The 26627-nt window shown below is 34.9% G+C and overlaps 1 protein-coding gene across 1 annotated transcript in view; it reads right to left on the bottom strand.

Moving 5' to 3' along the window:
• Positions 1 to 2247: 2247 nt before the first annotated feature.
• Positions 2248 to 26627, bottom strand: part of RSRC1 (arginine and serine rich coiled-coil 1) — a 405395-nt gene continuing 381015 nt past the window's right edge. Inside the window, exons 8-10 of the mRNA XM_064378499.1 lie at positions 10220 to 10326; positions 3582 to 3734; positions 2248 to 2936 (exon numbers count right to left, since the gene is read on the bottom strand). Coding sequence (XP_064234569.1) covers positions 2844 to 2936; positions 3582 to 3734; positions 10220 to 10326 — 353 coding nt within the window. The 3' untranslated portion in view covers positions 2248 to 2843. The remainder of the gene's footprint in view (positions 2937 to 3581; positions 3735 to 10219; positions 10327 to 26627) is intronic.

Below are 26627 nucleotides of genomic sequence, written 5' to 3'. Positions count from 1 at the left end.
ATAGCTATCAGGAAGATATAAGTGGGTGACCAGGAGTTCCTGGGGCTCCAGCTTTCTTGCCCTTCAAAACTCAGTTTGGTTGTGATTTCTTCCATGAAGGCTTCCTTAATTTTCTAACTTACAATAATTCCTTTCTTTGCAACTCCTCTGTCACTAAGTACTATATCTCTGACATCATTTACATGTCTGGGCTTTATAACCAAGCCTCTTGAGGACAGGATCCCTACTGGATTCAGGTGTGCATTCCTCAAGCACATCTTACTGTGACCAGCATGAACTAGGTACTCAAAATGATAATAATGAATAAATGGGTAAATCTGTGAATAAGATCTGAGATTTCTCAATCTACTTACCCATTAGTAGATGGTAGGTCACTAATTGCAGAGCAAGTAAGGTTTCTTATGACCTTGGCAGGGAAGAAGATCAGGGAAGGCTGAGGAAACAGCTAGAATGGCAATTACTGACCATGGCAGTTCAAGAACACACAAGAATGTATTTAGATACATTCAAGTTGGGGTGTAGCAACTACTTGTTCCATATTTCACTAAGATGTCTATCATGTCAAATGTTCCCTTGGTATAAATAGCAGAAGTTTCTATGAAGGGCTTTCTTTTATGTCGTTTTACTGAAAACTCAAAGTAGGCAGGTTTGCTGTTGGTATACTCATTTCACATGTGAGGATGCTGAAGCAAAGGAGGTGAATGACTCAAAGTATTCTGTGCGCATATCTTTAGCTCTTTGCCTCCTCATAGGTAGAGAGTGCCAGGAAAAATGCTCTTATTTCATTTTCCTTGAGAATACACTCAGTTGTCAGAAATAAAAACTCAACTTGTATTATCAGTATCCATCATTTTGTTAGATATCAATGTTTCAAAAAACACTTAAGGTCTCATGTACGTCCAAATTGTTATCATTAATCAAGTGACGTGAAAGGGATTATTCTCTTTTATAGACTCACTATATAAGGATATTGAAGAAGGCTAGCTTGAGTTGGGCAATATGTTTGATCATGTTCTATGCAGTCCTTTTCATTACATTTGATTTGGCTTGTATGGTAATATTGTGGTCTCTGATAGAAATGCCGGTAAATGAAGTTAATAATATGTAAAAATGAATCATGTTGAAAATCAGGGAGGAGGGACGTAGTCACTGAGTTCCTGTAGGGACCATAGTTGAGTTCATTTTAAACATTTGATTTTCTAACCTCCATGAAAAACTTAGCTTTAAAATACAATTCTGTCACAGTTCAAGCTTCTGTATTTGGGATACTTGCCACAGAGGAACACTGATATTAAATATAATTGAAGGAGACCAGATTTTCAAACTTTTACAGATAAGGAAGATATGCATATTGAGAAAACTGCCCAGCCCAGCTTCTCTGAAGAATCATTAGTGGCCCAAATGACAACTTATATTCTTGCCCAGACCACTAAAATATACTTTCTAATAAGGTGACAGCACGTCTATAGTTTCTAAGTTATATGAAGTATGAAATACAAAATATTTCATAAACTGTAACCCCTTTTTTAAGTCTAAAATTGTATACATCTATATTAAAAACCACACAGACCTCAGTCCATTTGGGGCACTTTTATTTACAGCTAAGGAAAAAAGAAAACTAGCATCTATTTAGAATGGGAAAGCATGTTTGTATTAAAACAAATATTTAACCATCACTTATTTTCCATACCATTTGCAATTGACTGTAAGTTTTATATTTTTCATTTTCAACAGAGATTTGAATTTTAATACTCCCAGAAATATAAAGAAGATGGCTTTAAAATGTCCTGTATGTTGGCAGTCCTACCCTGAAGACTTTTCGTGCTTATCTTTTTTTCTGAGCTACAGTCTTCACAGAAACTAAATTAGCATGACTGGATAAGAGAAGAAAATAGAAATGGGAAATATTCATGTCAGCTGTTAAAAACCAGTTTTGTAAAGCAAGGCCTAAAAGTCCTTATCTCTGGCATGTTCAGTATGGAATGCATAGTTCATTGTCATTCAGCTACTAGAGAAAGGTATTCTACAATGGCAGATAACCTTATCAAAACAATTAGCTGGCTTTCTCCACAGGGAATAGCAGTGGGTTAAAGACTGAAGTGAGAGCTCTTATCAGTTTTCTCAGAAATGATTTCTCAATCATGGGTATCTGGCCAACTAGTTAGGTCTAGCATGAACACGTGATTTCTAAGACAATGAGTTGAGATTGCTCACATGTTGCAAAGGAGCATCTAGTAGAAGCTGATCTCTAAGCAAAATCATCAGTTTATTTAAGTTTCAAAAATTTTTAAAATAAACACGTCAACATACACATTCTGCTTACATTGTTTAGGGTGCTTTTTATTGTGCCTAAAAATTTGCAATAAGGTGAAATAAAATATTTAAAAATGGTTGAATACCAGATGGAAGATGAAATCTCATATTTATAGCATGTAATTCAATTCTCGTATATGCATAATTAATGAAAATTGTGTCTTTAAATAACATCTTGACATTGTTTGAATTGTACTAAGAAACACTACTATGTACCATTCATTTTAACACTGACTTATTTATGATTAGTTTATTAACAGTATAACATTTTCATGCAATCTTAAATTTTATGTTTTAATTTTCACAATGTTTGATTTAATTCAAATCAACAAATATTCAAGCCTGCATGGGAGACAAACGAAATGAGACTACCTTTATATATAATCAGCAAAATTATTTTTAACAGTAAAAAGTTAATATTGGGATTTAAAAACCTAAATTTCCAATGTTACTGCTAAATCCAATCCAGTTTTATATCTATATCTGTATCTATATATCCATATATCTATCTATATAGATATATATGTAACTTAGGCCACAGGACTGCCCATTAGTCTTTCTTGTCGGAGAGCAATTAACCTCTTGAACCATCTTTCCTCAGCATCAGCTTTCTCGATAAATAACTGAAATAAAAAAAGAAAAAGAAAAAGAAAAAATGTTTTTGTCTCCCAATAACTTGAATTTGACCAAATATGACAGAAATCATCTTTGTAGAATGTATCTCTCAACACAAGATTTGGATACTGTTTAACTCTTGATGACCTCTTAAATGATGACTATCTATCTAGAATTAGTAATGCTCAGAAATTCTTGGAGTAAAAGAGCTACTTTTATCAACATCATTGGTTAACAATTTTGTACCTTACATTTGTAAAGTTTATTTCCTACAACTTTTCCAAAACACAGAGGAATTACACCGTTTCATAGAAGACAGCAAAGTTAGACATAGAACTTTTAGTGCTAGATTTTTAAACAAATACTTCTCATGGTGCTGATCAATTCATAAAAAAAAAAAAAGCTTCTCTTTATCTATTTTTCTTAACCATAGACAGAATAATTCGACAAGTTAGGCAACATGAGTTGGACCCTACTGTTTTCAATATAGATAACAGTTCTAAAGGCCTGGGGCCACATGTCTATTTTTGACAAGGGAATATGAACCTGTTTCCTCCAATGGTGTTCTTGGTCTTAGCACAAAAGGATAACAGTTTGAATTAATTTCAGTTAACTAGACTTCAATTGACATTCTTAAAGTTTAAGGATCTTACATTTGGATGGGCCAGGGAATTGTCATCCTGGTACTTGATAGCAGTAGGGATGCTGCTAGGATCTATTTCTTTTTCAGTACTGGGTGGTTCAACAACTGCTGATGCTGGTCCTGATGTTGAAGTTGCCTGTTTCACTTCACTAGGTTCCACTGACTGAAAGAAACAACACATGTTATCCAACACCATACACTTAGAGTGTCACTTCAATAATATTTCTGATTTTGAATAACAACTGTTCGATTAGTCTCCTTTGAGAAGATATTCATCTCCAAAAGGCCCTACTTTTTGTATTTGTTTGTTTTAGAAACAATTATTTTATTTTTGTATTTGTTTGTTTTAGGAATAACTATTTTTAGGAATAGAATTATCTATAGAAATAGAATATAGAAAAAACTATATTGTATTTGTTTTAGGAATAACAAACACAAAAATGCTGAGAAAATATTCATCACTTCTTATGATGAGCATATTTTTCTTAAGAAATTGGTACTTATGTGCCTATACTATTGAAATATACATATATTTCATATTTCTAAATTCTATTAATCAAAACAAGCTTGCAACAAATCTCTTCTAGCACTGAGTTGGCCTCTTTAGGTATGAAAAGTAAATTCAAAGGTTATCTTTAAAAAAAATCCTTATTGACATATAGAATTCATATACCATACAATTTGCTCCTTTAAAGTACATAATTCAATGGCTTTAGCATATCCACGGAGTTGTGCAATTACCAGAATCAACTTTAGAACATTTTCATCATGCCCCACAGAACTTCCTACCATTAGTAATCAGTACCCATTTCTTCCAACCTTTCCATCCTAGGCAACAATTAATCGCATTTCTCTATGGATTTACCTTTTCTGGATATTTCACATAAAAGGAACCATACAACATGTAGACTTTCATGACTGGTTCTTTCATTTAGCATCTTTTTTTTTTTTTTTTGAGATGAGTCTTGCTCTGGCGCCAAGGCTGGAGTGCAGTCGCGCGATCTCGGCTCACTGCAACCTCTACCTCCCCAGGTTCAAGTGATCCTCCTGCCTCAGCCTCCCAAATAGCTGGGATTACAGGTGCGCGCCATCACGCTAGGCTAATTTTTGTAATTTTAGTAGAAACTTGCCATGTTGGCCACGCTGGTCTTGAACTCCTGAGCACAAGTGATCTATCTGCCTTGGCCTCCCAAAGTGCTGGGATTACAGGTGTGAGCCACTGTGCCCAGCTGCATAATGTTTTTAAGGTTCATCCATGTTGCAGCATGTATCAGTACTTCATTACTCTTTATTGCTAAATAATATTTCACTGCTTGGATCTACCACATTTTATTTATCCCTTCATCAGTCGATGAACTCAAAGGTTGTCTTGGAGCTACTTAAAACATTACAAAATATATACAAAAGTTTGAAAAAAAAGGTATGATATATCTTTGGCATAAAAAGAAATTTTAGGATTTCTTGTATCATCATGCAAACCATAGACTCCCAATTCATTCCACCTTTACTGAGTATTCGCCATGTACCATGCACTGTACCAAGTGTTGGGGATACAACTAATGAATCATTGTTTCTTCCTTGAAAGAGTCAGAAGGCTAGTGCTTATTCAGCTAAACTTCAATATATTCTTCCCTGAGAAAGAAGGCCAGGGAGTGACTGATTAGCAGCAAGGTTATAGGGATAATATGAAATGGATTAGATGAGAAGCTGAAATTAAAAAGTAAAATTAAATAAAAACAAGAATAAGAGATTACTTCTGTTATGTAGCTTTTTTTATACCTATTTGTTCCACACCTATTATTTTTCAATTTCCATTTCTTTTAACTTATCTACTTCTGAACATTTCACGTCTCTGAACAAAGCCCAAAACGATGTCACTGGGAAAAATATAGAGAGAATAAAATATGCATGAATTAAATTGTTCTTAGTTTAATTTGTTTTGGAGTTGGAAATCCATTTATTTAACCAGTATTTATTGAGCACTACTAATTGCTAAGCACTGGGTGTGCAGGCAGAATAAAATAGATATGGTCTCTGTCCCAAGTGGTGATTACATGTTGCCAATGGAGTTGACAGATTATAAATTCCAAAATAATACATAATCACAAATTGTAGTATGTGCTATAAAGGAATATACGAGGTGGTGACAAAGAATGATGGGGATCAGGAAGGGAAAAACATCTACTTTAGATTGGGTGGCTAGGGATGGCTTCTCTAGGAGGTGAAATTTAAGACGTGAAGACTTAGAAGGAGTCAGGCATGTGAAGAGGGAGAAGAGTTTTCTCGCCAGAGGGAAATGACAAAGATTCTGAGAGAGAAGAGCTTGGTGTCTCTGAAGATCAGAGAAAAGGCCAGAGGGGCTGGTGTACAGTGAGCAAAAGGGACAGCGGGATACTGCAGTCCAGAACTTGGGCTATTTCTTCCTTAATTCAGCCACACCACCACTCTGCATGGGTGTCACTTCCAAGCACCACAACAGGAAAATGCCCTCAGGCAGAAAGTCCGGTAACTGTGGGGCTCACCTTTTATTTCCCTTCTCTAAAGGATCACCTTCCTGGGCTGCCTATTGTAACATTCCTAAAAACAATGTCTCACGAATCTTGTCAAGTTCTATAGCTGTTTATAGTGGGAGGGCAAATTCGGTACAGTTATTCTGTAATGGTCAGACGGTCAGTAGTGAAAGTCTACTTAATTCTTGAAAAATACTGTTTTGGCTGCTGCATGGGTCCTGGGCTAGAGAAATGCAAAAGGAAAAACAGGAAGAACAACCAGAGGGCTACTATAAAAGTTAAAGAATGAGATGATGATTTGGATTTGGATGGCGGCTGTGGAGAGTTGAGAGGAGACAAGTTCTGAGCTATTCTGGGGATGACGATATCAAGATCCATTTCTTTTTTTTAAGGCATGTATTTTATCACATTAAAATATACCAGTTTAAAATTTTTATTTTAATGGAAGCTGATCAGCATTCATAGGAGAGATTTATTCCCTTGTGGACAAAGGGGCTAGATATCTGAGGGATAGATATCTGGACAGTCATGTACATTTAGGAATTTTTAGAAAGAGAAATGTATTCTACAAATTGTTTTCAAATGTTAAGATGCTTATGAATACGAAATCTAACAATTGATGCCAATGTTAATGATAATATTAACTTTTACAGACATTTAAACAAATACTTAAAAATTTGTTTTGGAAGCTTTATTCTTATATTTAGGAGCCAGTAATTTTTTCACCAGGTCTCAAACATTTGTATGTCTCCAACACACTGGGCCTAGAAGGCTTGTGGACCTAAGTGATGTTACATTGACTCTTTATACAACTAAGGACATTTAAAAGGCCTAATACTCTGCATAGGGGAAAGTGGGAAATACGCTAATCCAAGAGGTTTAGGACATTGATTTTTCATACTCTATACTGCCTTACGGAGACTATAAGAGCATATCATTCTGTGTATCTTAGCCATGGCGTGATAGGGCTTAGCTACGAGATGCTATCCATGTTAAACTGCCTTAAAAAGATGTGTAGTACTTTTATTCTAGTAATAAAAGATGTGGATACCACCTCTGCAGGTAGCAGAGATAAGATTCTACCATATAAACTAAGCAAGTTCATTTTGTTTTTACCTACATAGTACATTGATGATTTCTTTGAGAGGTACTTACACGTAATAGAAGGTGAAGCTCTCAGAAGTTAGATCAGAATATGAAAGTCTGTCTGTCTGTCTGTCTATCTATCTATTTGAGATGGAGTCTAGCTCTGTCACCAGGCTGGAGTGCAATGGTGTGATCTTGGCTCATTGCAATCTCTGCCTCCCAGGTTGGTTCAAGCAATTCTCCTGCCTCAACCTCCCAAGTAGCTGGAATTACAGGCATGTGCCGCCATGTCTAGCACATTTTTGTAGTTTTAGTAGAGATGGGGTTTCACCATGTTGGCCAAGATGGTCTCGATCGCCTAACCTCGTGATCCACCAGCCTTTGTCTCCCAAAGTGCTGGGATTACAGGCGTGAGCCACCGTGCCCTGCTGGAAGTTATTTATTTAATAATGGGCAATTAAAAAATCTGTAGAGAGAACCACTAATTGCTTCTTTATTTAAGTGAGAAAAACTGTAAGAGAAAATTTTCCCTTGACTATGAAACAAAACCTCAAAATGGCCACTAGGAAACATCTGGCGTTGAGTAGTGCTGCCACCTGGTGGTTTACTTTGTAAAAATTAGTTCTAAAATCTACTAAGTGGGCCAAAAGACCGTGCTGCACAGGGTTATTTTCCCATCTTTTCTACATAGGTGGGTATCTGCCAGATACAACAACATTAGGGTTGAATAACTGATACTAAGTTTGAAAACAAGCTGCATGTTGGTTCCTCAAGTTAATGACATATCAGTGACTATCAGATTCCCTATTTACTCAGACAAGAGAAATATGATTTCAGAGAGTTAAACTAGTTAAATCAATATGTGTTGCAGGAGACACAGTGTCTAGCATGTCACTGGTAATAGCTACTTCTCTGGTAAAAGCTCCCTAGCTTAATTAGTGGAATTAATACAGCTAAACAAAGATTGTACCAACTGAATGGGTGGCCAGCATAGAAAAGCCTTTTTTAAAGATACAAACTTATATCAAAGTGTACAAAACTGCCCAGGAGAAAAATATGTTGAAACTAGGGTCATGGGTACTTCAGTCCTCAAGAGAGTGAATCCTTGCTATGCATCAGGAATAGTCCATCATATCTCTCTATGATTTGGATAAAAGAGTCCACAAGATAATTTATCTCCTTTTGCTAAGTAATCTTCTCATAAATAATTCGGCTTCTTGGGCAACCTGAATCCTTCCCTTATATTGCAGATACAGATATTTTAGAATCTAGGAAGGGATATCACTCTCTAAAGTAAATAACTGTCCCTTTGTTTTATATTTCAGTCAAGTGTGAATTTATTCATTGTTAGACTATCACTGGTCTTCTGATCCCTTTGAAGTGCAGTGACTAATAAAAGTTCAGTAAGACTTTGGACTATTGTACATTCACCAAGATAAATGCTACCTTCTGAAGCTTTCTAGCATGTTCTCCTGTTGGCACCACTTCCTACCTTTCAATGCATGCTTTTTTGGAGGCACTGAATTGAAAATAAGTTTAAGGGGAAAAATTAACAATTAGTACACCAAGCAAGAAAAAGTTGTTTAGTTAAAACCCAGTGTATCAACTATGGAGGAATAAGCATTTCCACAGAATGAGAATGCTAGTTTATCATCAGAGAGTCCAATAAGAAGAGGGAGGTCAGGTTAAACTTCAGAAAACCAATATGAGGAAAAAAGTTTCAAAATGAATTATAGTAATTCCATTATGATACATGAAGAGCCTTATAATATGTAAGAGTAATATTAAATAAAATGGGCAACTGTATTTATGAATGTCCATTTCACAGCTCCATTTTTTTAGGAGTTGTGGTGACAAACTACCAAAAGTTCAAAGGAAATCAACGAAATGGCAATGCAAGTGCCACAGATGATCCAGGGCTATCTAGCCCTGTGCCTGGCATATGCTCAATACATCTCTCCTGAATAAATTATTTTAAAAAGCATATGGTAATTGAAAAGACTTTCATCTCACTAAGTGCTAATGGAAACAGGCCAATTTGTACCTATTAGGTCAGTAAACATGACAGACTTGATAGGATTTGGTGTTAACCAAGATATCCGTGGGAGACAGCTACCTCCTTGAACTTCTGGGTGGGAATTTGAATTGGTTGACTATTTTCAGGAGGTTACTTGGAAACACATATTAAACAATGTTAACCTTTAACAAGTAATTCATCTTAAAATTTTAAGAAGATAATAAACATGTATGTAAAATCTCTGAAGTTACAACTACTTATTTAATATTAGAGGAAAAATAACCATCAGGAGATCTCAGCAGGATATTATACGGCCATTAATACAATTTATGGATGTAGAATATTTTAGAGTGTTAATTACAGCCATGTTTTTGTTGTATGAATGCTATTAAAGAATACATGTATTTCCTCGAATGCCTTTTCTTACTTCAATTAGGTTTCCTATAGAAACCTAATTCCTAAAAGCAGTCCTACTAATGAATGAAAGAATACCTGTGTGCAGAAGGTATTCAGGGTAAGAAAAAAAAAAGAATATCTGAAATATTCAATGGATATACAATATCAATCAAAGCTCCTCTACCAGAGCCAAATAAGTGATAACTGTCTGGGCAAAGAATGAAGATATATGTGATAATATGGGTATTAGTTTTTATTATTAAAGCCCTTTGTAACTTTTCTCTAGCAATGTCAATTCAAAAAGTAGATGTATACATTTGAAAAGAATATCATATATGTGAGGAAATGTGTATTACTGTTATAGAACTATCATGTTGACATATCATTTTGTCTTCTTGGTGAATTTAAAAATAAAAATGACATCAGACACATTTTATAGTATTTTTTTAATGCAAGTTAAACTTGTATTAAAGTGACTTAAGTGATTCTCTCTCATTTGTTTTCTCTCTCTTAGCCACATGGCTGACACTCTCTTGGCCTACTTCATCTATTAGAAGAAACACATATTATGTTTCCATTAACAAAGCATCTCTTCAGTTGGAATCCACAGATTTACATAATGTGTGGATAAAAACTTACCTTTTTGACTTCTTTACTTGATCTGAATGTCTGCTGAACAAAAGAATCACTTTCAATAGCTTCAATTTCTTTTACTCTTTTTACTTGTTCTACCAGGGTGGCTTGGTCTGAAAAAGAGGGTATAATGTCAGGGTATTTTAGTGTGAGCTTGTTAATAACACTGCATCTAAGTAATGTTCTTTCTTTCTATGAAGAAATTTTACTACTTACGAAATTTAATTGGATAAAAGGACATAAGCTACCACAAGAAACTCTTTTGTTTCTGAGATCCATAAATATAACATTTCTATGAACTAAGACTCATACTCAAAACATAAAACACTGCTAAGAAGGCACTGCTACAATGATCTCAGCTAATCTGGTGGGCAGGCTTTTTATTAAACTTTTATTTTAACATTTTATCATGGAAATACATATAAAAGGAATAAGGGCACAGTGAATCCACCTGTACCCAATGCTCAGCTTCTATAACCATTAAATTTCTGTTATTCTTATTTAATCTATCTATATTTACATCTCAGTTTTTTTGGGTGGATCTGAAATATTTAAAAGTAAATCCCAGGCATCAGACCATTTTACCTCTAAATATTTTAGTAGGCATCTCCAACAGATAAGAACTTAAAAAGAATAATAATTTGACTATAATTTTCACAACTAAAAATATTATCAATAATTCCTTAATTTGATTACATAGTCCATATTTAATTTTCACTGATTGTAAAAAAGTCTTTTTACAGTTGGTTTGAAATAGGACCCAAACAAGGTCCACACATTGCAATGGGTTGATAAGTACTTTAAGTCTCTTTTTGTCACTTTCAGTCCACTGTCTTTCCCTTTCATTGCCACTTATTTATTAAAGAATCTAAATCACGTATCTTGTAAAATTTCTACATTCTGGATCTGGCTGATTTTATCCTCACGATGTTATGTGACATGTTCCTCTATTTCCCGTGTTTTGTGTAAACCACTAGTAAAACCTAAAGGCTTAATTACATTAAGGTTCAATTTCTTTTGGTCAAGAATACATCATAGATGATGCTGTGTAATTCCTATTACATCGTATCAGGATGCACATTTCCTACTTTTAGTGGTTAAGATTGATCAGTGGGGACAAGGTGAGTCAGTCTGACCCCTTAGAAAGTTCTCCATCAATCTTTCACTTACTAAATTAGCAACATTGTTTGTTGCTTTGAGTCATTATTTCATTAGAGGTTGTAAAATGGTGATATTCTATCATTCTTCCTGCATTTATTAGCTCTGATTCTTCTATAATAAAGAACATTTCCTCACTGCATATTCAGTGACTGTGAAATACAGCCTATATAGGAAAGTCACAATAAATGTTTGATTCTTTCTCTTTACTTATCAATTTTGGTACAAAGGTGACCAAAGATGAATTTCATGAATTCATGAATATTTGTTTATTTAATGTACTTCAGTCCATGGTAGTCATTTTCTTATTTTGATGCTTCAAAAGCTTCATTTTTGGGTAGTGGGGTCCTCTTGAAGTTGGTTCCTATATCCTTTCAATATAATCCCCAGTAGTTATGGCTTAATAAGAGTTGTAGAATCACCTTGAACAGTTTCTGTCCCAGAGCTGAAAATAGCCATTTCTCCAAAGAAACCAGGCTCTTTATCATGGTAAATGATATTTACAGACAACAATCTGGGTACTAGGGGTATTTAGTTAGTATGAGTTCATGCTGATACTACCAACCAAATTAAAGATTTTAGGATTATAAAAGTATTTTATTTTATATTTGTTTATCTTTTCTCTTACTGTAAAAATCTTAGGACCTAATGAAATGACCAAAAGTATTTGTTTTTCTTAATATGTATATGTATTAATTTCAAAATAACAGGAAAACTATTACTATTAATAACAAGGTGTATTAACCACAGTTTAAACTTCTGTTATGGTCTCTGATCTTAGGATTTATTCCACTGATAAAATGCCAAAATACTATGCTTCAAAGTCATAAAATAATTCTCTGCATAATTATGCTATCAATTTGATATAATATACAATTAGGTTTATTTGTTTCAGTTCATTGAAAAAAATTTTTTAGGTTTTGCTTTGTGATTAATAATAATTTTTTAGTAGCAAAAAATATTTACACGATTCTAGGGTCAAAATTTAAAACATCATTCAGAAGTCTAGAATGTCCCTAGTTCTCACTTCAATCTAGAGGTAATTGTTTTTACTAAGTTTGTGTTTACCCCTCCACTGTTTATTTTGAAAATATAAATACACATATTCTTTTCTTGCTTACATAAAATATGCATACTACATACTACTATGTATATTACATTTTTCACTTAATATTTCTTCAATCTCACTTCATAGCAGCTAAGAGAGTTCTATATTCTGTTTTATAATTACATAGTATTCTATTTTATAGTTTAATGACAGTTTTTTCCACTAATGCCCTATGGATGGTTAGTTGTTTCTACTCTTTTGCTTTCATAGTTATTGCTTTAATAAATAGCCATTGTGCATGCACAATTTCATATTTTTGTATTTTCATATTTTTATATTTCATTTTTTTCACATGCTAGCTGGGCAGAAAAAATGTAACATAATGACTCACACCCTTGCTGTTTAAATTCATTTTAGGCTGATATGAATATATAACTGAATTAGGAGCGACTGTATGCTTAGCTAAGACACTTAAAAATTTTGGGATTTATAAGACCTAACACCATAAAAACCCTAGAAGAAAACCTAGGCAAAACCATTCAGGACATAGGCATAGGCAAAGACTTCATGACCAAAACACCAAAAGCATTGGCAACAAAAGCCAAAATAGACAAATGGGACCTAATCAAACTCCACAGCTTCTGCACAGCAAAAGAAACAGTCATTAGAGTGAATTGGCAACCAACAGAATGGGAAAAAATTTTTGCAGCTTACCCATCTGACAAAGGGCTGATATCCAGAATTTACAAAGAACTAAAACAGATTTACAAGAAAAAAACAAACAAGCCCATTCAAAAATGGGCGAAGGATATGAACAGATACTTTACAAAAGAAGACATACATGAGGCCAACAAACACATGAAAAAATGCTCATCGTCACTGGTCATTAGAGAAATGCAAATCAAAACTACATTGAGATACCATCTCACGCCAGTTAGAATGGCGATCATTAAAAAATCTGGAGACAACAGATGCTGGAGAGGATGTGGAGAAATAGGAACACTTTTACACTGTTGGTGGGAGTGTAAATTCGTTCAACCATTGTGGAAGACAGTCTGGCGATTCCTCAAGGACCTAGAAATAGAAATTCCATTTGACCCAGCAATCCCATTACTGGGTATATATCCAAAGGAATATAAATCGCCCTACTATAAAGACACATGCACACGAATGTTCATTGCAGCACAGTTTACAGTAGCAAAGACCTGGAACCAACCCAAATGCCAATCGATGATAGACTGGACAGGGAAAATGTGGCACATATACACCATGGAGTATTATGCAGCCATCAAAAACGATGAGTCGCATCCTTTGTAGGGACATGGATGAACCTGGAAGCCATCATTCTCAGCAAACTGACACAGGAACACAAAAGCAAACACCGCATGTTCTCACTCATAGATGGGTGTTGAACAATGAGAACACATGGACACAAGGAGGGGAGCACTATACATTAGGGTCTGTTGGGGGGGGAATAGGGGAGGAACAGCGGGGGGTGGGGAGTCAGGGAGGGATGGCATGGGGAGAAATGGCACATATGGGTGAGGGGGAGGAAGGCAGCAAATCACACTGTCACATATACACCTATGCAACAATCTTGCATGTTCTCCACATGTACCCCAAAACCTAAAATGCAATAAAAAAAATAAAAAAATAAAAAAATAAAAAACACTTTGGGATTTAGGGCTCATGGATAATAGTCACATTTACTTAATAATAGTAATAACTGGTTTGATATGAAGGTGGAGTATTTTACAAACTAATTTTTATAGCAGCTTTATTCTGAAAAGGTTAAGTGTTGTTATATAGATGAATATAAAGGTATTAAAGGAAATCTGGTTTCATATATTCAACAAAAATATTATCTGACAAAATCTTTCTCAACTTTTGACAAATAACAATTTATAATTACACTGTCTTATATAAGCTCCAGTCCATTTATGGAAAAGATGGCTCTTATGAAGATGTGTCCCTGACAGCTGAAACCAGTCTTTTCTCTTGTGAGAAATCACATGAGAATGGAATGCTTGGAAGTAGCAGACACCACAGCCAATACTCCCATCTTTGGAAAAATATATCTTCCCACGTAATAAAAGCAAGCACTGTCCAAGTGCCATGTAGGAGTAAATAGTCCCACATGCTTTATACAATGAAAGCTCCTCTAGATTTTAATTATGCAATGTACTAATTAAGCACATGAAATGACAGAAAGTTCTTTGCCCAGATAATTTATTAATATTAACACATCTCATACAAGCAGATACATTTTTAATTAATTATATGTATAATAATGTTAATATAGCAGAGGAAAGTCATGAGTACTATTCTGTGTAATCCAATTTTAATGTCAATATGAAAATATCTGTTTGTACAAGTGTTAGTTAATTTCACTAGGATTATTTCATAGTCACTAATTCCCAACCAAAAGACATTATATTTCTGACTTCAGGATGATGTCTCATATGAATGAAATGTTGGACCTCTTGAATTTTTTTCTCTAAACATATTCTCTATTTGGAATGCAAAGGACATCATTAGTATTAAATGTCAGAGGTGACCTCACAAACAGTACTTGATGTCTAAAGCTTGCAATGTTTGTAGCTTTAAATTTGGACATACAACCAGCTCCTAATACAAATAAAAGTGCTATCATAGAGGCTTGTCAAAGCTAGTATGCTTAACAAAATAGCATTGAAAAAATTATAAAGGAAAGAAGGAGAAAGATTACAGAAAAATAGGACATTATCTTTGTACTTCTTTAAAGATCACTTCAGAACTAACAAAGTGACAGAGCAGACAGGAGAAAGCCAGTCTGCCTTACTTACAATACGAAAATACACCAACACAGCTTTTGTGTTTCAATGTGGGAATAATTTTACTGGTTGTAAGAGGATGATATTTAAATTACAATTTGAATGATTCACGGGAGATTTACATTTTCGGCTTTATAATACCTCAGCTCTATTCTGTATGAAAATAGACACAAAAATGTTTTAAATTGCTTCTTACTCAAAATTCTAATGTCAATGTCCACAAATGTATGTCTTGAGTATAACCCTGTCATTTTGGGAAGTAGAAAAAAACACATCAATAATATATATTACATTGTTTTAAATTCAGTTTCTTAGGTTAGTCAATTTGTCATTTAACAATCTTGAGCCAATTTTAAGATTGGGAAAATGTAATTTAATGAGTTATTGTTTATACGTGCTGCATATATGCCTAACACACACATAGCGTCTTGTATTTATTAGCCATGAAGTAAAATTAAAGACAAGCAACAAAGTTACTGGGAGAATTAGTATTATAGGATGTTTTAAAACATTTACATGGTAAACATGAAGGAAACATAACCATTAGCACTTGGTGACTTTTTAATAAACACATTATTGGTAAATAAAATGACTTCCATATGTTGTTTGCCAGATGTTAACAGAAGGGATATATACTTCATAGTAAAATAAAAAATAATAAAATCAGAAAGCCAAGTCATTATAGACCACAACAATCAATACTAACTCAAAGTATAGAAAATCATTTTCCTTTTGTGATGAAAAATTAAAAAAAATATTTTATTAGTTACTGTTGATGTTATAATATAAAAATTAGGCTCTCCTGCTTCAAGTTGTATTTGACAATTTCGCATTTTATAACATTTACCGAGTTTTCTCTTAAAATATTATCAAATGTTATACAAATTTTAAAATTAATAAATAAAGATGAGAAGGTCCAATATAAATCTTTCATTTGAAAAGAAAATTTTAGTCTTTTCGTACTGCATTTGTAGATTACAACATAAGCCAATCTTCTCTAACAGCAATACCAGGCTGAGAGCTGCAGATGGCACTATTGCCCCAGATGTGATGACAAGTTAACCAGCAACTTCAGCTGACTCCTTTTAAATATTAATATTTTATGAATCTCCCCAAAGTTAAAATCCATTTTATGTTACAAAAAATTTGGGTCAGTTGGCCCCACAGTTACTGAATTACTTATGTTACTATTCTTGAAAAAATTATATACTAATAGTATTGCTACAAATGCATGAATAATACAAAAGATTATCTTATTTTCATATTAAATTAACTCAAATTTTAGTCAAGAATGAAACATTTATAAAATTCCTTTTTATGTTATAAGACAGATAACAAAAAAACTGAAATGTAAAGCATTTTCAAGTGCTTTACAAGAATGAAAAAAAGCAAACAGCAATACATTTGTACGGTAAAGCTGGCTATTCAATACAATTTGAGAACAAAACATCTCATAAAGCTTACTTGGATTTTTAAAGTTTTAAAGGTAATTCCTCATGAACACAGATTTCAAATAAGTGAGCACATTCAATTGTTTTCCCTTTCAAAACAATACATTTTAAATGTTTCTTACAAAACCCATACAAGGCAAGCATTAGAAATCCATCCAACTCCAACATTTTGAGGTTGTTCATGAGACCAACATTGCCAAGAACAAAATTCCAGAACTGATAAACACAAATAACTTAAAAGATGAGAAAACTTAAGTGGAATAGGGTTTTTCTATTAATCTTCTGGAAGTTTATGCTACAGGACCATGTTACAAATGCCGATGAGGCTCCTGAAGTGTCTCTGAAAGCAACTCTACTTGGAAGGGATCCAAGACAAACTCACCTTAAATTGCTTACTATATCAGATTAAGTAATAGGAATAATGTTAATGTGACTGTACCAATGAAGAAGAATTTCTGTTAAATATTTCAATAAGTGCAAGTGAGCTGGACATCAGGCTAGGCTTTATTAAAAACAAAATCTACAATGAACGTCTCATTCAGCTCTTCTCACCTGGAATGCTCTCACCTCTTAATACTCCCTGTCATTTAAGGCCATGCCTGATATCTACCTTTTGATGATGCCACTCCTTGCCACCTGTGAGGAAGAGAACCTTTTCTGTAATTTATTTGGCTTTCAGCATATGATGCCTTGCTAATCCCTTCTTGAGTGAAAGCTTCTCCCCAGCTAGAGGGAACATACCTCTTTGTGTCACCTCTAGAACTTAGTGGAGTGTGCTCTATTATTTGGTAAGCAGTCAATAAACATTTGTTGAATAACTGAAAATTAAAGGGCAGTAAAGTTGCCATTAAAAAATAAAACTTCATGGAAGAAAATGTCAAATTATAAAAAGTTTGTGTAACTTAAAAAATTAGGCTGTGCGTGGTGGCTCATACCTGTAATCCCAGCACTTTGGGAGGCCAAGGCGGGAGGATCGGCTGAGGTCAGGAGCTCGAGACCAGCCTGGCCAACATGGTGAAACCCTGTCTCTACTAAAAATACCAAAAATTAGCCAGGTGTGGTGGTGGGCGCCTGTAATCCCAACTACCTGGGAGGCTGAGGCAGAAGAATTGCTCGAACCCTGGAGGTGGAGGTTGCAGTGGGCCGAGATTGTGCCACTGCATTCCAGCCTGGACGATAAGAGCAAAACTCCATCTCAAAAATAAATAAAAAAATAAAAAAAGATAAATGTCTTTCAGTGGTGAGTTTTAAGGGCTCTGGGTTTGAGCGATCTGGGTTAAACCCTGCCTCGGCTGTGTACTAGCTGTGTGGCCTTGGGCAAGTGGTTCAAACTGTGTTGATCTTTGCTTTCTCATCTATGGCATGGAGATAATAATAGCCTACATCACAGGATAGTTGAGAGATTCTCCACTCTCATCTTCCCTCCCTCCTTCTCTTTTCAAATAAGTGAGTACATTCAATGTACCAGGCATTGTTCCACATACTAGGACTTGGAAATGAGTAAGAGTTTCTTCCTTCATGAGCTTATGATTTAATGGGGGAGATAAATAATAAACAAGTAAATAATGTAATGTCAAGGAAAATAGAGCAGGCTAGAGGGCTAGAAAGGAGGAAAGGAAACTATTTCAGATGGGGTAACCAGAGAAGAACTCTCTAACATGGTGATATTTCAGAAGGCAAAAATGACATGAAAAGGCAAGCCACAAAAATCTGGGAGATGATACTTGTGCTCAGCACAGGGGTAGGGAAGCATTAAAAGCACTTAAGAAATGATAGCTGTTCATACTAAGGTGCTAATTTAGTAATAGTACTAAAGACATGGAAGTTGGCTAAAATGTTCTTACATAAACCTCTACATTTCTGACAGTATAGTTTATAATAAGCTGGCAATATTTTTGAGTTCAGGCAAGCAGAAACTGGCTTTAGCTCATACATCTTCTGGTAAACCTGTGGTGTGTCAGGATATGGAAATGATCGGAGGAGGAGAGGAGTGGAAGCAATGGAGGACCAGCCTGCACACATCTATAAGGAGGCACAAAAGGCCCAGCTGAATTTTATCACGCAGCAAGACACTGGAGGCCCCCGTGACTCACTGAATGTTGTGGGCTGAGTAGAGAAATGGTATTTTGCTGACACATGGTTACCCAGGCTTCAGTGACTCAAGAGATGGAAGATCCTGTCACTTCCTACTGAATATCTTATAACACAAACTACCCAAAATGACAGTTATGTGGTAGAAACCATGTTTTAAAGCAAACATGTTTTGTTCTAGTGTGTGTGTGTGTGTGTGTGTGTGTGTGTGTGTGTATACAGAAATTTTTGTTTTGATCATCAATATATGTAACATCTTTCCAGTGGGAAGGTCATAGAAGTGAATTCTTCATTTAAGTCATTGTTTAAAAAGCCAGATGAGCTGTTCTAGTAGCAGAAGCAGTAACAGCAACAGAAACTTAAGGCACTCTGTGCTGAGCACTTCACGTGGATTACCTCATTTAAATATAAGGACCACGAGGAATAATACGGTTATCCTCTGTAAAGATGAGAAACAGGCTAATAAATAACTTGGCCACTGTCACATGGCTAGCTGGTGGTAGAACTGGGACTCAATTCCTGAATTGTGACCTAGTCATTATTTTTCAGTCAAATGAATTCTTTACCCACTCCTGCCAAGCAACAAATTATTTTTCCCGACTCCATTTACAATAAATAGTTAATATTCTTGGTATTATCTTCTTTATTTTGCATTTTAATGCTTACTCTTTCAGTAAAATACAACATAGCTTTATTTGTAGGGGAGATATATATACATATACACACACATATATAATATACATATATTATATAATATCATACTCTTCTGGCATTTTCTTGAGCTAGGTTACAGATGTGTATTTTCAGAATCTTCAACATTTGAAAATTTTAAAGAGATATATACATATCCCTTTAAGACTGCAAACAACCTAAGTAGAAAATTGTCACTTTAAGTTGCTCTTTATTTACTGTTCAGCAATCGTTACAAAAACAAGAATGGTTTCTGTGAATTTGGTTAAACCAATAACCACTACATAGTTCCAAAATATAGACTATTGCCTTATGCTTATTGCAAATGTAATCAACATAGGTAGTTAAACCCACTTTAATAGAGTGGTAAGAATTCATAATCCCAACAAAACCAAAGCTACTGGAAGTTTTCTTATTTTAATAGGGTAGGAAAAAGGAATATAGTTTGAGGTATACCAGATTAATAGGTCAGAATACAGATTCTGCACTTGCTGTTTGCTGTCCATTTTAATTTTAGAATCCTTATTGACTCTAATTAAAATTCTGTAGATGGAAGAGTTGTGTGTTTCTAAGGAACTTGCAGTGAATGCTGTCTGCCAGCCATCTCCAAACACCCCATAACCACACACAACTCGCCTGTCAGGAGAGCTAATGCAGACATCGCAGGGCACACCACATTTGTCACTGTGGCTAATATCAGAGATACGCAGCTCTTTTTTCTTAGCACACAAAAGCAAGATATGTAATTCAATGCTCAATTTACCCTTGTCTCGCAGGAGATTTTTCCCCGCTAATTGATAGAAATTAAGCCATTAATCAAGCCACTAGCCATCATTCAAACCAGGAAAGATGAATACAAACTTTCATCATAACCACCTTCCCCATTTTAGTGTTCATTAGCATTAATTTTTAATGCAATTATGCTATTCTTTTACGCTGAGCTCATAAATTACTGCTCTTTTGTTGCTGGCTGGCCTTGTAAAATCCAAACTAATGCTTTGTGCTCTGATCTTAAAGGCAATTACTAGGTTCTTCTATCTTTTATATCTTTGCATCCCCAATAACCTTTATATATAATGAACATCTATGACTGACTATGCCTGTTTTTTAAATGCTTCTACATAAATCTCTATGAATATATAAATGTAGTCAAATGTGTCTAAAATAAACATATATATACACATACCACATACATTACACAATACAGACATTAATATAAAAATAAGATCTCACAAAATCATATTGAAATTAGGGTTCAAATATAAAGTTATGATTTCTCATGATAAATACATAATGTATTGTTGTATTAAAGTTATACTTTTTATGAGGAATTAGAGAAAATAGGAATATTAATAGTGGCTAATTATTATACATATTTGCAAGGATGAAACAGCTACTAAAAACAGAAATAACAACTTTGAATTTCAAAAGCCCTTAGTTCTTTACCCAAGTTTACTGTCTCATGTTTAAATCCTTATTTTTAAAAAATTGTGTTGAACTTGAAAATCAATGAGAAGGAAATGAGGAATATCAGGAGATTGGAAAAACTATCTAAAAGAGTGTTTTTATAAGCACATATAAGAACTCCAGAGTCTTATATTTTACAAAGCAGATGTATCAGTTTATTAGAGAATGGTAGTGAAATGAAAAGAGAGAGTTTCCAGAAATAAATATTGAACCCAGAGGCAACTAGTCTACTTAGTTCTGTATCCTACAGAAGGCAACAAGATGTATTCTCCTTATATTCCCCAAAAAGCATTGATTAGGGTTATTCCTATGTGCAGAGGAGATTAAACAGAAAAACCTCCAACTCTCTTCTTGCATCATCCCATTAATGTCTTTGCCTTTGTTTACAAGTTTTTATGTCTGGCCACCCACTAGCTAGAGAAAGGGTATATGTATGGCATTAATATTAATTAACCAAAACTTACTGGAAGATGTTAGCAGTGCTGATGTTGGTGCCAGCCCAGTTACCCTTGAGTTACATAGTTGCAACCTACCTCTAACACCATGGGACTGGGAGTAGATTCAGAAGTGGGGAGTATATTCAGAAGTCTTTTACCAACAACAACAACAACAACAACAACAAAAAAGATTTTGAATTATTAACTTCGTAAGATACAGATTTTAACTTCGTAAGATACAGATACAGTGATGACTGACTTGAATTAATCTTTTATTTCCTCTCATGGTTATTTACTTTCAGGTTATTTAGCTTTCATCTTTCATAAAAAGTCCTACTTGGATTAGAAGCAGTTATGCTAAATTCTTTAAGGACTGGATTCCCTGAACCAGGGGACTTGTTATGCAAGGAGAAGCAGACAGTCTAAGTCTGAGTCTTTTGTGATCTGTTCCTCTATGATGTCAGAAGCAAATGGATACCTAAATAATAATATTTGAACATTAGTCAGTATAAAGTTATAAGATCTAATACCTCTTCTTGTAAACATATTATGTTTGGCTCATAAGCTTAGAGAAAATAGTCTATGGCCCCATGTGCCTTAATTTCTCTGAACAGAGCTAATAAAAACACTGGGGTTCAGAAATAGGAATTAAAATTAATTTAGTTAACATGTATTTATGCCATGTGCTAGTTAGGTGTTGGAGATTTCTGGATGAGATTTGCAATTGCTCTCTCAGAGTTCACTGGCAAATCAAACTAATTCTTACTTAGAATTTTTAATTTGCAAGCAGTTAAGACCTGACTACTTGTTGTGGGTAAGTATAGGGATTTGTTGTGTTTGCAAAGTGCCCCTGCGTGTTTCACTTGATCCTAAAAGATCATAATTTTTGGTAATAAATTATACACTCATTTCTAAGTTTAAGACATACTATTAGAGCTAGAGCTTGTATATGAAACCAAGTCTTAGTACTTCAAATATCCTCTATGCTTTCCATTGCACTAGGTGGCTCTGTAGCCTTTTAATCTTAACCTTACATGATTAATAGTTATGACTGTATGTGCTTATTTTATTTATCAATTTTATATACAATTTTGATTAAACAGAGGTGGGGTAGGGAGGATGGTAGCAGATGGGAGATGATATTAATTTCTCTTTGCTAAAAGCAGAGTATTTTGCTATAATATCAATAATGAAGTGCATCACATAAAATCAAAAGGTTTAAAGAAATCACCAAATACTTCAAATTGCACTTAAAATATAGCTAATAACTGTACCATCAAAGCATATAATTTGATGAGTTCTGGTATATGTTAATCCTGTGTTACCACCGTAACAATCAATATACAGAACATGTCTACTGTCGCCAAGAATTTTACTGTGTCACTCTGCAGTCAACTTCTATCTCTACCCTGACCCCAGCCAACCACAGATCTGCTTCCTGCCATTTTAGATTAGTCTGCATTTTTTAGACTTTCATATAAATTGCATACTTTTTCATATCTGATGTCTCTCACTCAGCAAAATGTTTTTGAGATAAATCCATGTTTTTGGGTACATCTGTAGTAATGCTAGAATTCTATTATATGAATATCTGTAATTTTTAAATGCATTCACCCGTGGATGAACATTTGGGTTGTTTCCAGTTTCTGGGTTTTGAGAATAAGGTTGCTATAACATTCATCTACAACTCTTTGTGTGAACATTTTTTTTTTCTCTTAGATAGTAAATACTGCCCTAATATTGAAATGGTTGGGCTGTATGGTAGATATAGGGTTAACTTTATAAGACACTGCCAAACTGATTTCCAAAGTGGTTATACCATTTTATGTTCCCAACAGCCGTGTAGAAGAGTACTGGTGCTCCACACCTTCATCAACAGTTGGCATTATCAGATTTTAACTCACAGCCATTCTGATTGGTATACTGTAATTCACTGCTGTTTTAATTTGCATTTCTCTGATGACTAATGATATTGAGCAACTTCCGTAAGATTATTGGCCATTCATTCTTTTCTGAATGATCTGTTCAAATCTATTCTTCATTGTTTAATTGGTTGTCTTATTAAGTTATGAGTTCTTTATATATACTAAATTGAAGTCTTTTGTCAATACGTATTGCCAATATTTGTTTCCATTCTATGACTTGCCTTTTTGTTTGTTTGTTTGTTTCTTTTTTTTTTTTTTCAGACGGAGTTTTGCTCTTGTTGCCCAGGCTGGAGTACAATGGTGGAATTTCGGCTCACAGCAACCTCTGCCTCCTGGGTTCAAGCAATTCTCCTGCCTCAGCCTCCTGAGTAGCTGGGACTACAGGCATGCACCACCAAACCAAGCTAATTTTATATTTTTAGAAAATACGTGTTTCTCCATGTTGGTCAGGCTGGTCTCGAACTCCTGACCTCAGGTGATCCACCTGCCTGGGCCTCCCAAAGTGCTGGAGTTACAGGCGTGAGCCACCATGCCCAGCTGCCTTTTTGTTTCTTTTCTTTTCTTTTCTTTTTTTTCTGAGACGGAGTTTCGCTCTTGTTACCCAGGCTGGAGTGCTGGAGTGCAATGGCGCAATCTCAGCTCACTGCAACCTCCGCCTCCTGGGTTCAGGCAATTCTCCTGCCTCAGCCTCCTGAGTAGCTGGGATTACAGGCACGTGCCACCATGCCCAGCTAATTTTTTGTATTTTTAGTAGAGACGGGGTTTCACCATGTTGACCAGGATGGTCTCGATCTCTTGACCTCGTGATCCACCCGCCTCCGCCTCCCAAAGTGCTGGGATTACAGGCGTGAGCCACCGCGCCACGCCGCTTTTTGTTTCTTAAAGGTATCTTTCAAAAGGCAAAAAGTTTGCATTTTTTGTGTCTTATCCAACAAATCTTTGCTTACTCAAGGCTGCAAAAATTTTTCTAGGAGTTCTATAGTTGTAGCTTTTATAATTAGGTTTATAATACGTTTCAAGCTAATTCTTATGGGTCCCACATTTTTCTGCTGTGAAACTCAAGCTAATTGTTACATATGATGTGAGGTAAGGATCAATGTTTATTTTCTTCGGTAATATCTAGTTTTTTTAGTATCATCTTTTGAAAGACTTTCCATTCCCAATTGAATTGCCTTGGTAGTTCTGTTGAAAAAAATTTTTTTTTTTTTTTTGGGACACAGCTCTGTTGCCAGGCTGGAGTGCAATGGCGCAATCTCGCTCACTGCAACCTCTGCCTCCTGAGTTCAAGCAATTCCTTTGCCTCAGCCTCCCGAGTAGCTGGGACTATAGGCATGCACCAATATGCCCAGCTAATTTTTTGTATTTTAGTAGAGATAGGGTTTCACCATGTTGGCCAGGATGGTCTCAATCTCCTGACCTTGTGATCCGCCTGCCTTGGCCTCCCAAAGTTCTGGGATTACAGGCATGAGCCACCGCACCCAGCCTTGTTGAAAATTAATTGACCATATATGTGAGGGTTGAACAGGATCTCTCTACCCTGTTTCATTGTTCTATATAAGGAGTCTTGAAAAGTTCATGGAAAATGCACATTATAGAAAAACTAATATGGATTTCAATTTTGTTTGCATCAAAATAAACTTGTACTAACTTGTTATAACATGTCTGAACAGGATCTAGTTTGAGGGACTAAGAAGGATGAAACATCAGTTTGAAAACAACCTTTATCAGAATATGAACTCTGTAAAAACTGAAGCAAGAAGAAACATTAAAGTTATAATGAAGCTTGGGTGAAAGAATGGTGAAATCACTGATGTTTTATGACATGTTTATGGGACAATGTCCCAAAGAAATCAGCAGTTTACAAATCATTTTAAGAAGGGATGAGATGATATTGAAGGTGAAGCCTGCAGCAGCAGACCAGGGACATAAATTCGCAAAAAAATCATCTTGTTTGTGTCCTAATTGAAGAGGACTGATGATTAACAACACGAACAATAGCCAACACCACAGACATCTCAACTGGTTTAGCTTACATAATTCTGACTGAAAAATTAAAGTTAAGCAAACTTTCCAATTGATGATGAATGCCAAAAACGTTGTGCCCACATCAGCGGCAGACAAGAGCAGGGATTTCAATGGAAATTATAAACAGGTGAGATAAAATTCTTCAAAGAATTGTAACAGTAGATGAAACATGGCTTTACCAGTATGATGCTGAAGACAAAGCACAATCAAAGCAATGTCAACCAGGAGGAAGTGGTCCAGTCTAAGTAAAAGCAGACTGGTGAAGAGCATAGGTCATGGCAATACTTTTTTGGGATGCTCAAGGCATTTTGCTTGTTAACTTCCTGAAGGGCCAAAGAATGATATATGTACTTATTGAGAGTACTTTAAGAAAACTGGCCAAAGCTTTAGCAGGTAAATGTCTGGGAAAGCTTCACCAGAGAGTTCTTCCCACTATGACAGTGCTCCTGCTCATTCCTCTCATCAAACAAGGTCAATTTTGTGGGAGTTTTGATGGGAAATCATTAGGTATCCACATTACTGTCCTGATTTGGCTCCTTCTGACTTCTTTTTTTATTTCCTCATCATAAAAAAATCTTAAGCACCCATTCATTCTCAGTTAATAATGTAAAAAAGACTTCATTAACATAGTTACATTCCCAGGACCCTCAGTGTTTTAGGGTTGAACTAAATGGCTGATATCATTGCTTACAAGAGTGTCTAGACCCTGATGGAGCTTACAATGAGAGATACAGTTTATAATTTTTATCTTTTAATTTCATTTCCATGAACATTTAAAGGTTCCCTCCTATGTCTATCCTTATAGTAATATACAGTCTTGATTACTGTAATTTTATATAGTAAGTCTTAAAACAGGGAGTATAAGACATCTAACTATTCTTTTTAAAAATTACTTTAATTATTCAAGGTTGTTCTCATTTCATATAAAATTGACTTTGAATAGAAACTTTGCTCCTACTACTATATGTTGAAATTTAGTATTAGGATGCAAAGTATTATATATAATACAATTCCAGAAATAAGTTGAAATACAAATGATTAATAAAGTAAGAGGCTTCTCATAGTTTATTAGGTACAACACTTAAAAAATACCTATTACTTATATCAACTTTAAAAATTGTTTCTGCAAACAGATCAATTTATAAAAATGTTATTGCTCAGCAATAGATACTGCTATTGCAAATCTTTATTTCTTCTGATTTTAGAGCCAAAAATTGAGTCATGTTCATGTTACTTTATAAAGGAGTTGCCACATAAGAACATAATGGTCTAAATGGCTAAAAACAATGTTAATGCCAAGTTTTTTTCT

Source organism: Aotus nancymaae, unplaced genomic scaffold (assembly GCF_030222135.1).
Source record: "Aotus nancymaae isolate 86718 unplaced genomic scaffold, 86718_ANA_hifiasm-v0.15.2.pri h1tg000019l, whole genome shotgun sequence".
Taxonomy (NCBI): domain Eukaryota; kingdom Metazoa; phylum Chordata; class Mammalia; order Primates; family Aotidae; genus Aotus; species Aotus nancymaae.
Note: the sequence above shows the minus strand (reverse complement) of the source record. Positions and strands in the feature narration are given on the sequence as shown.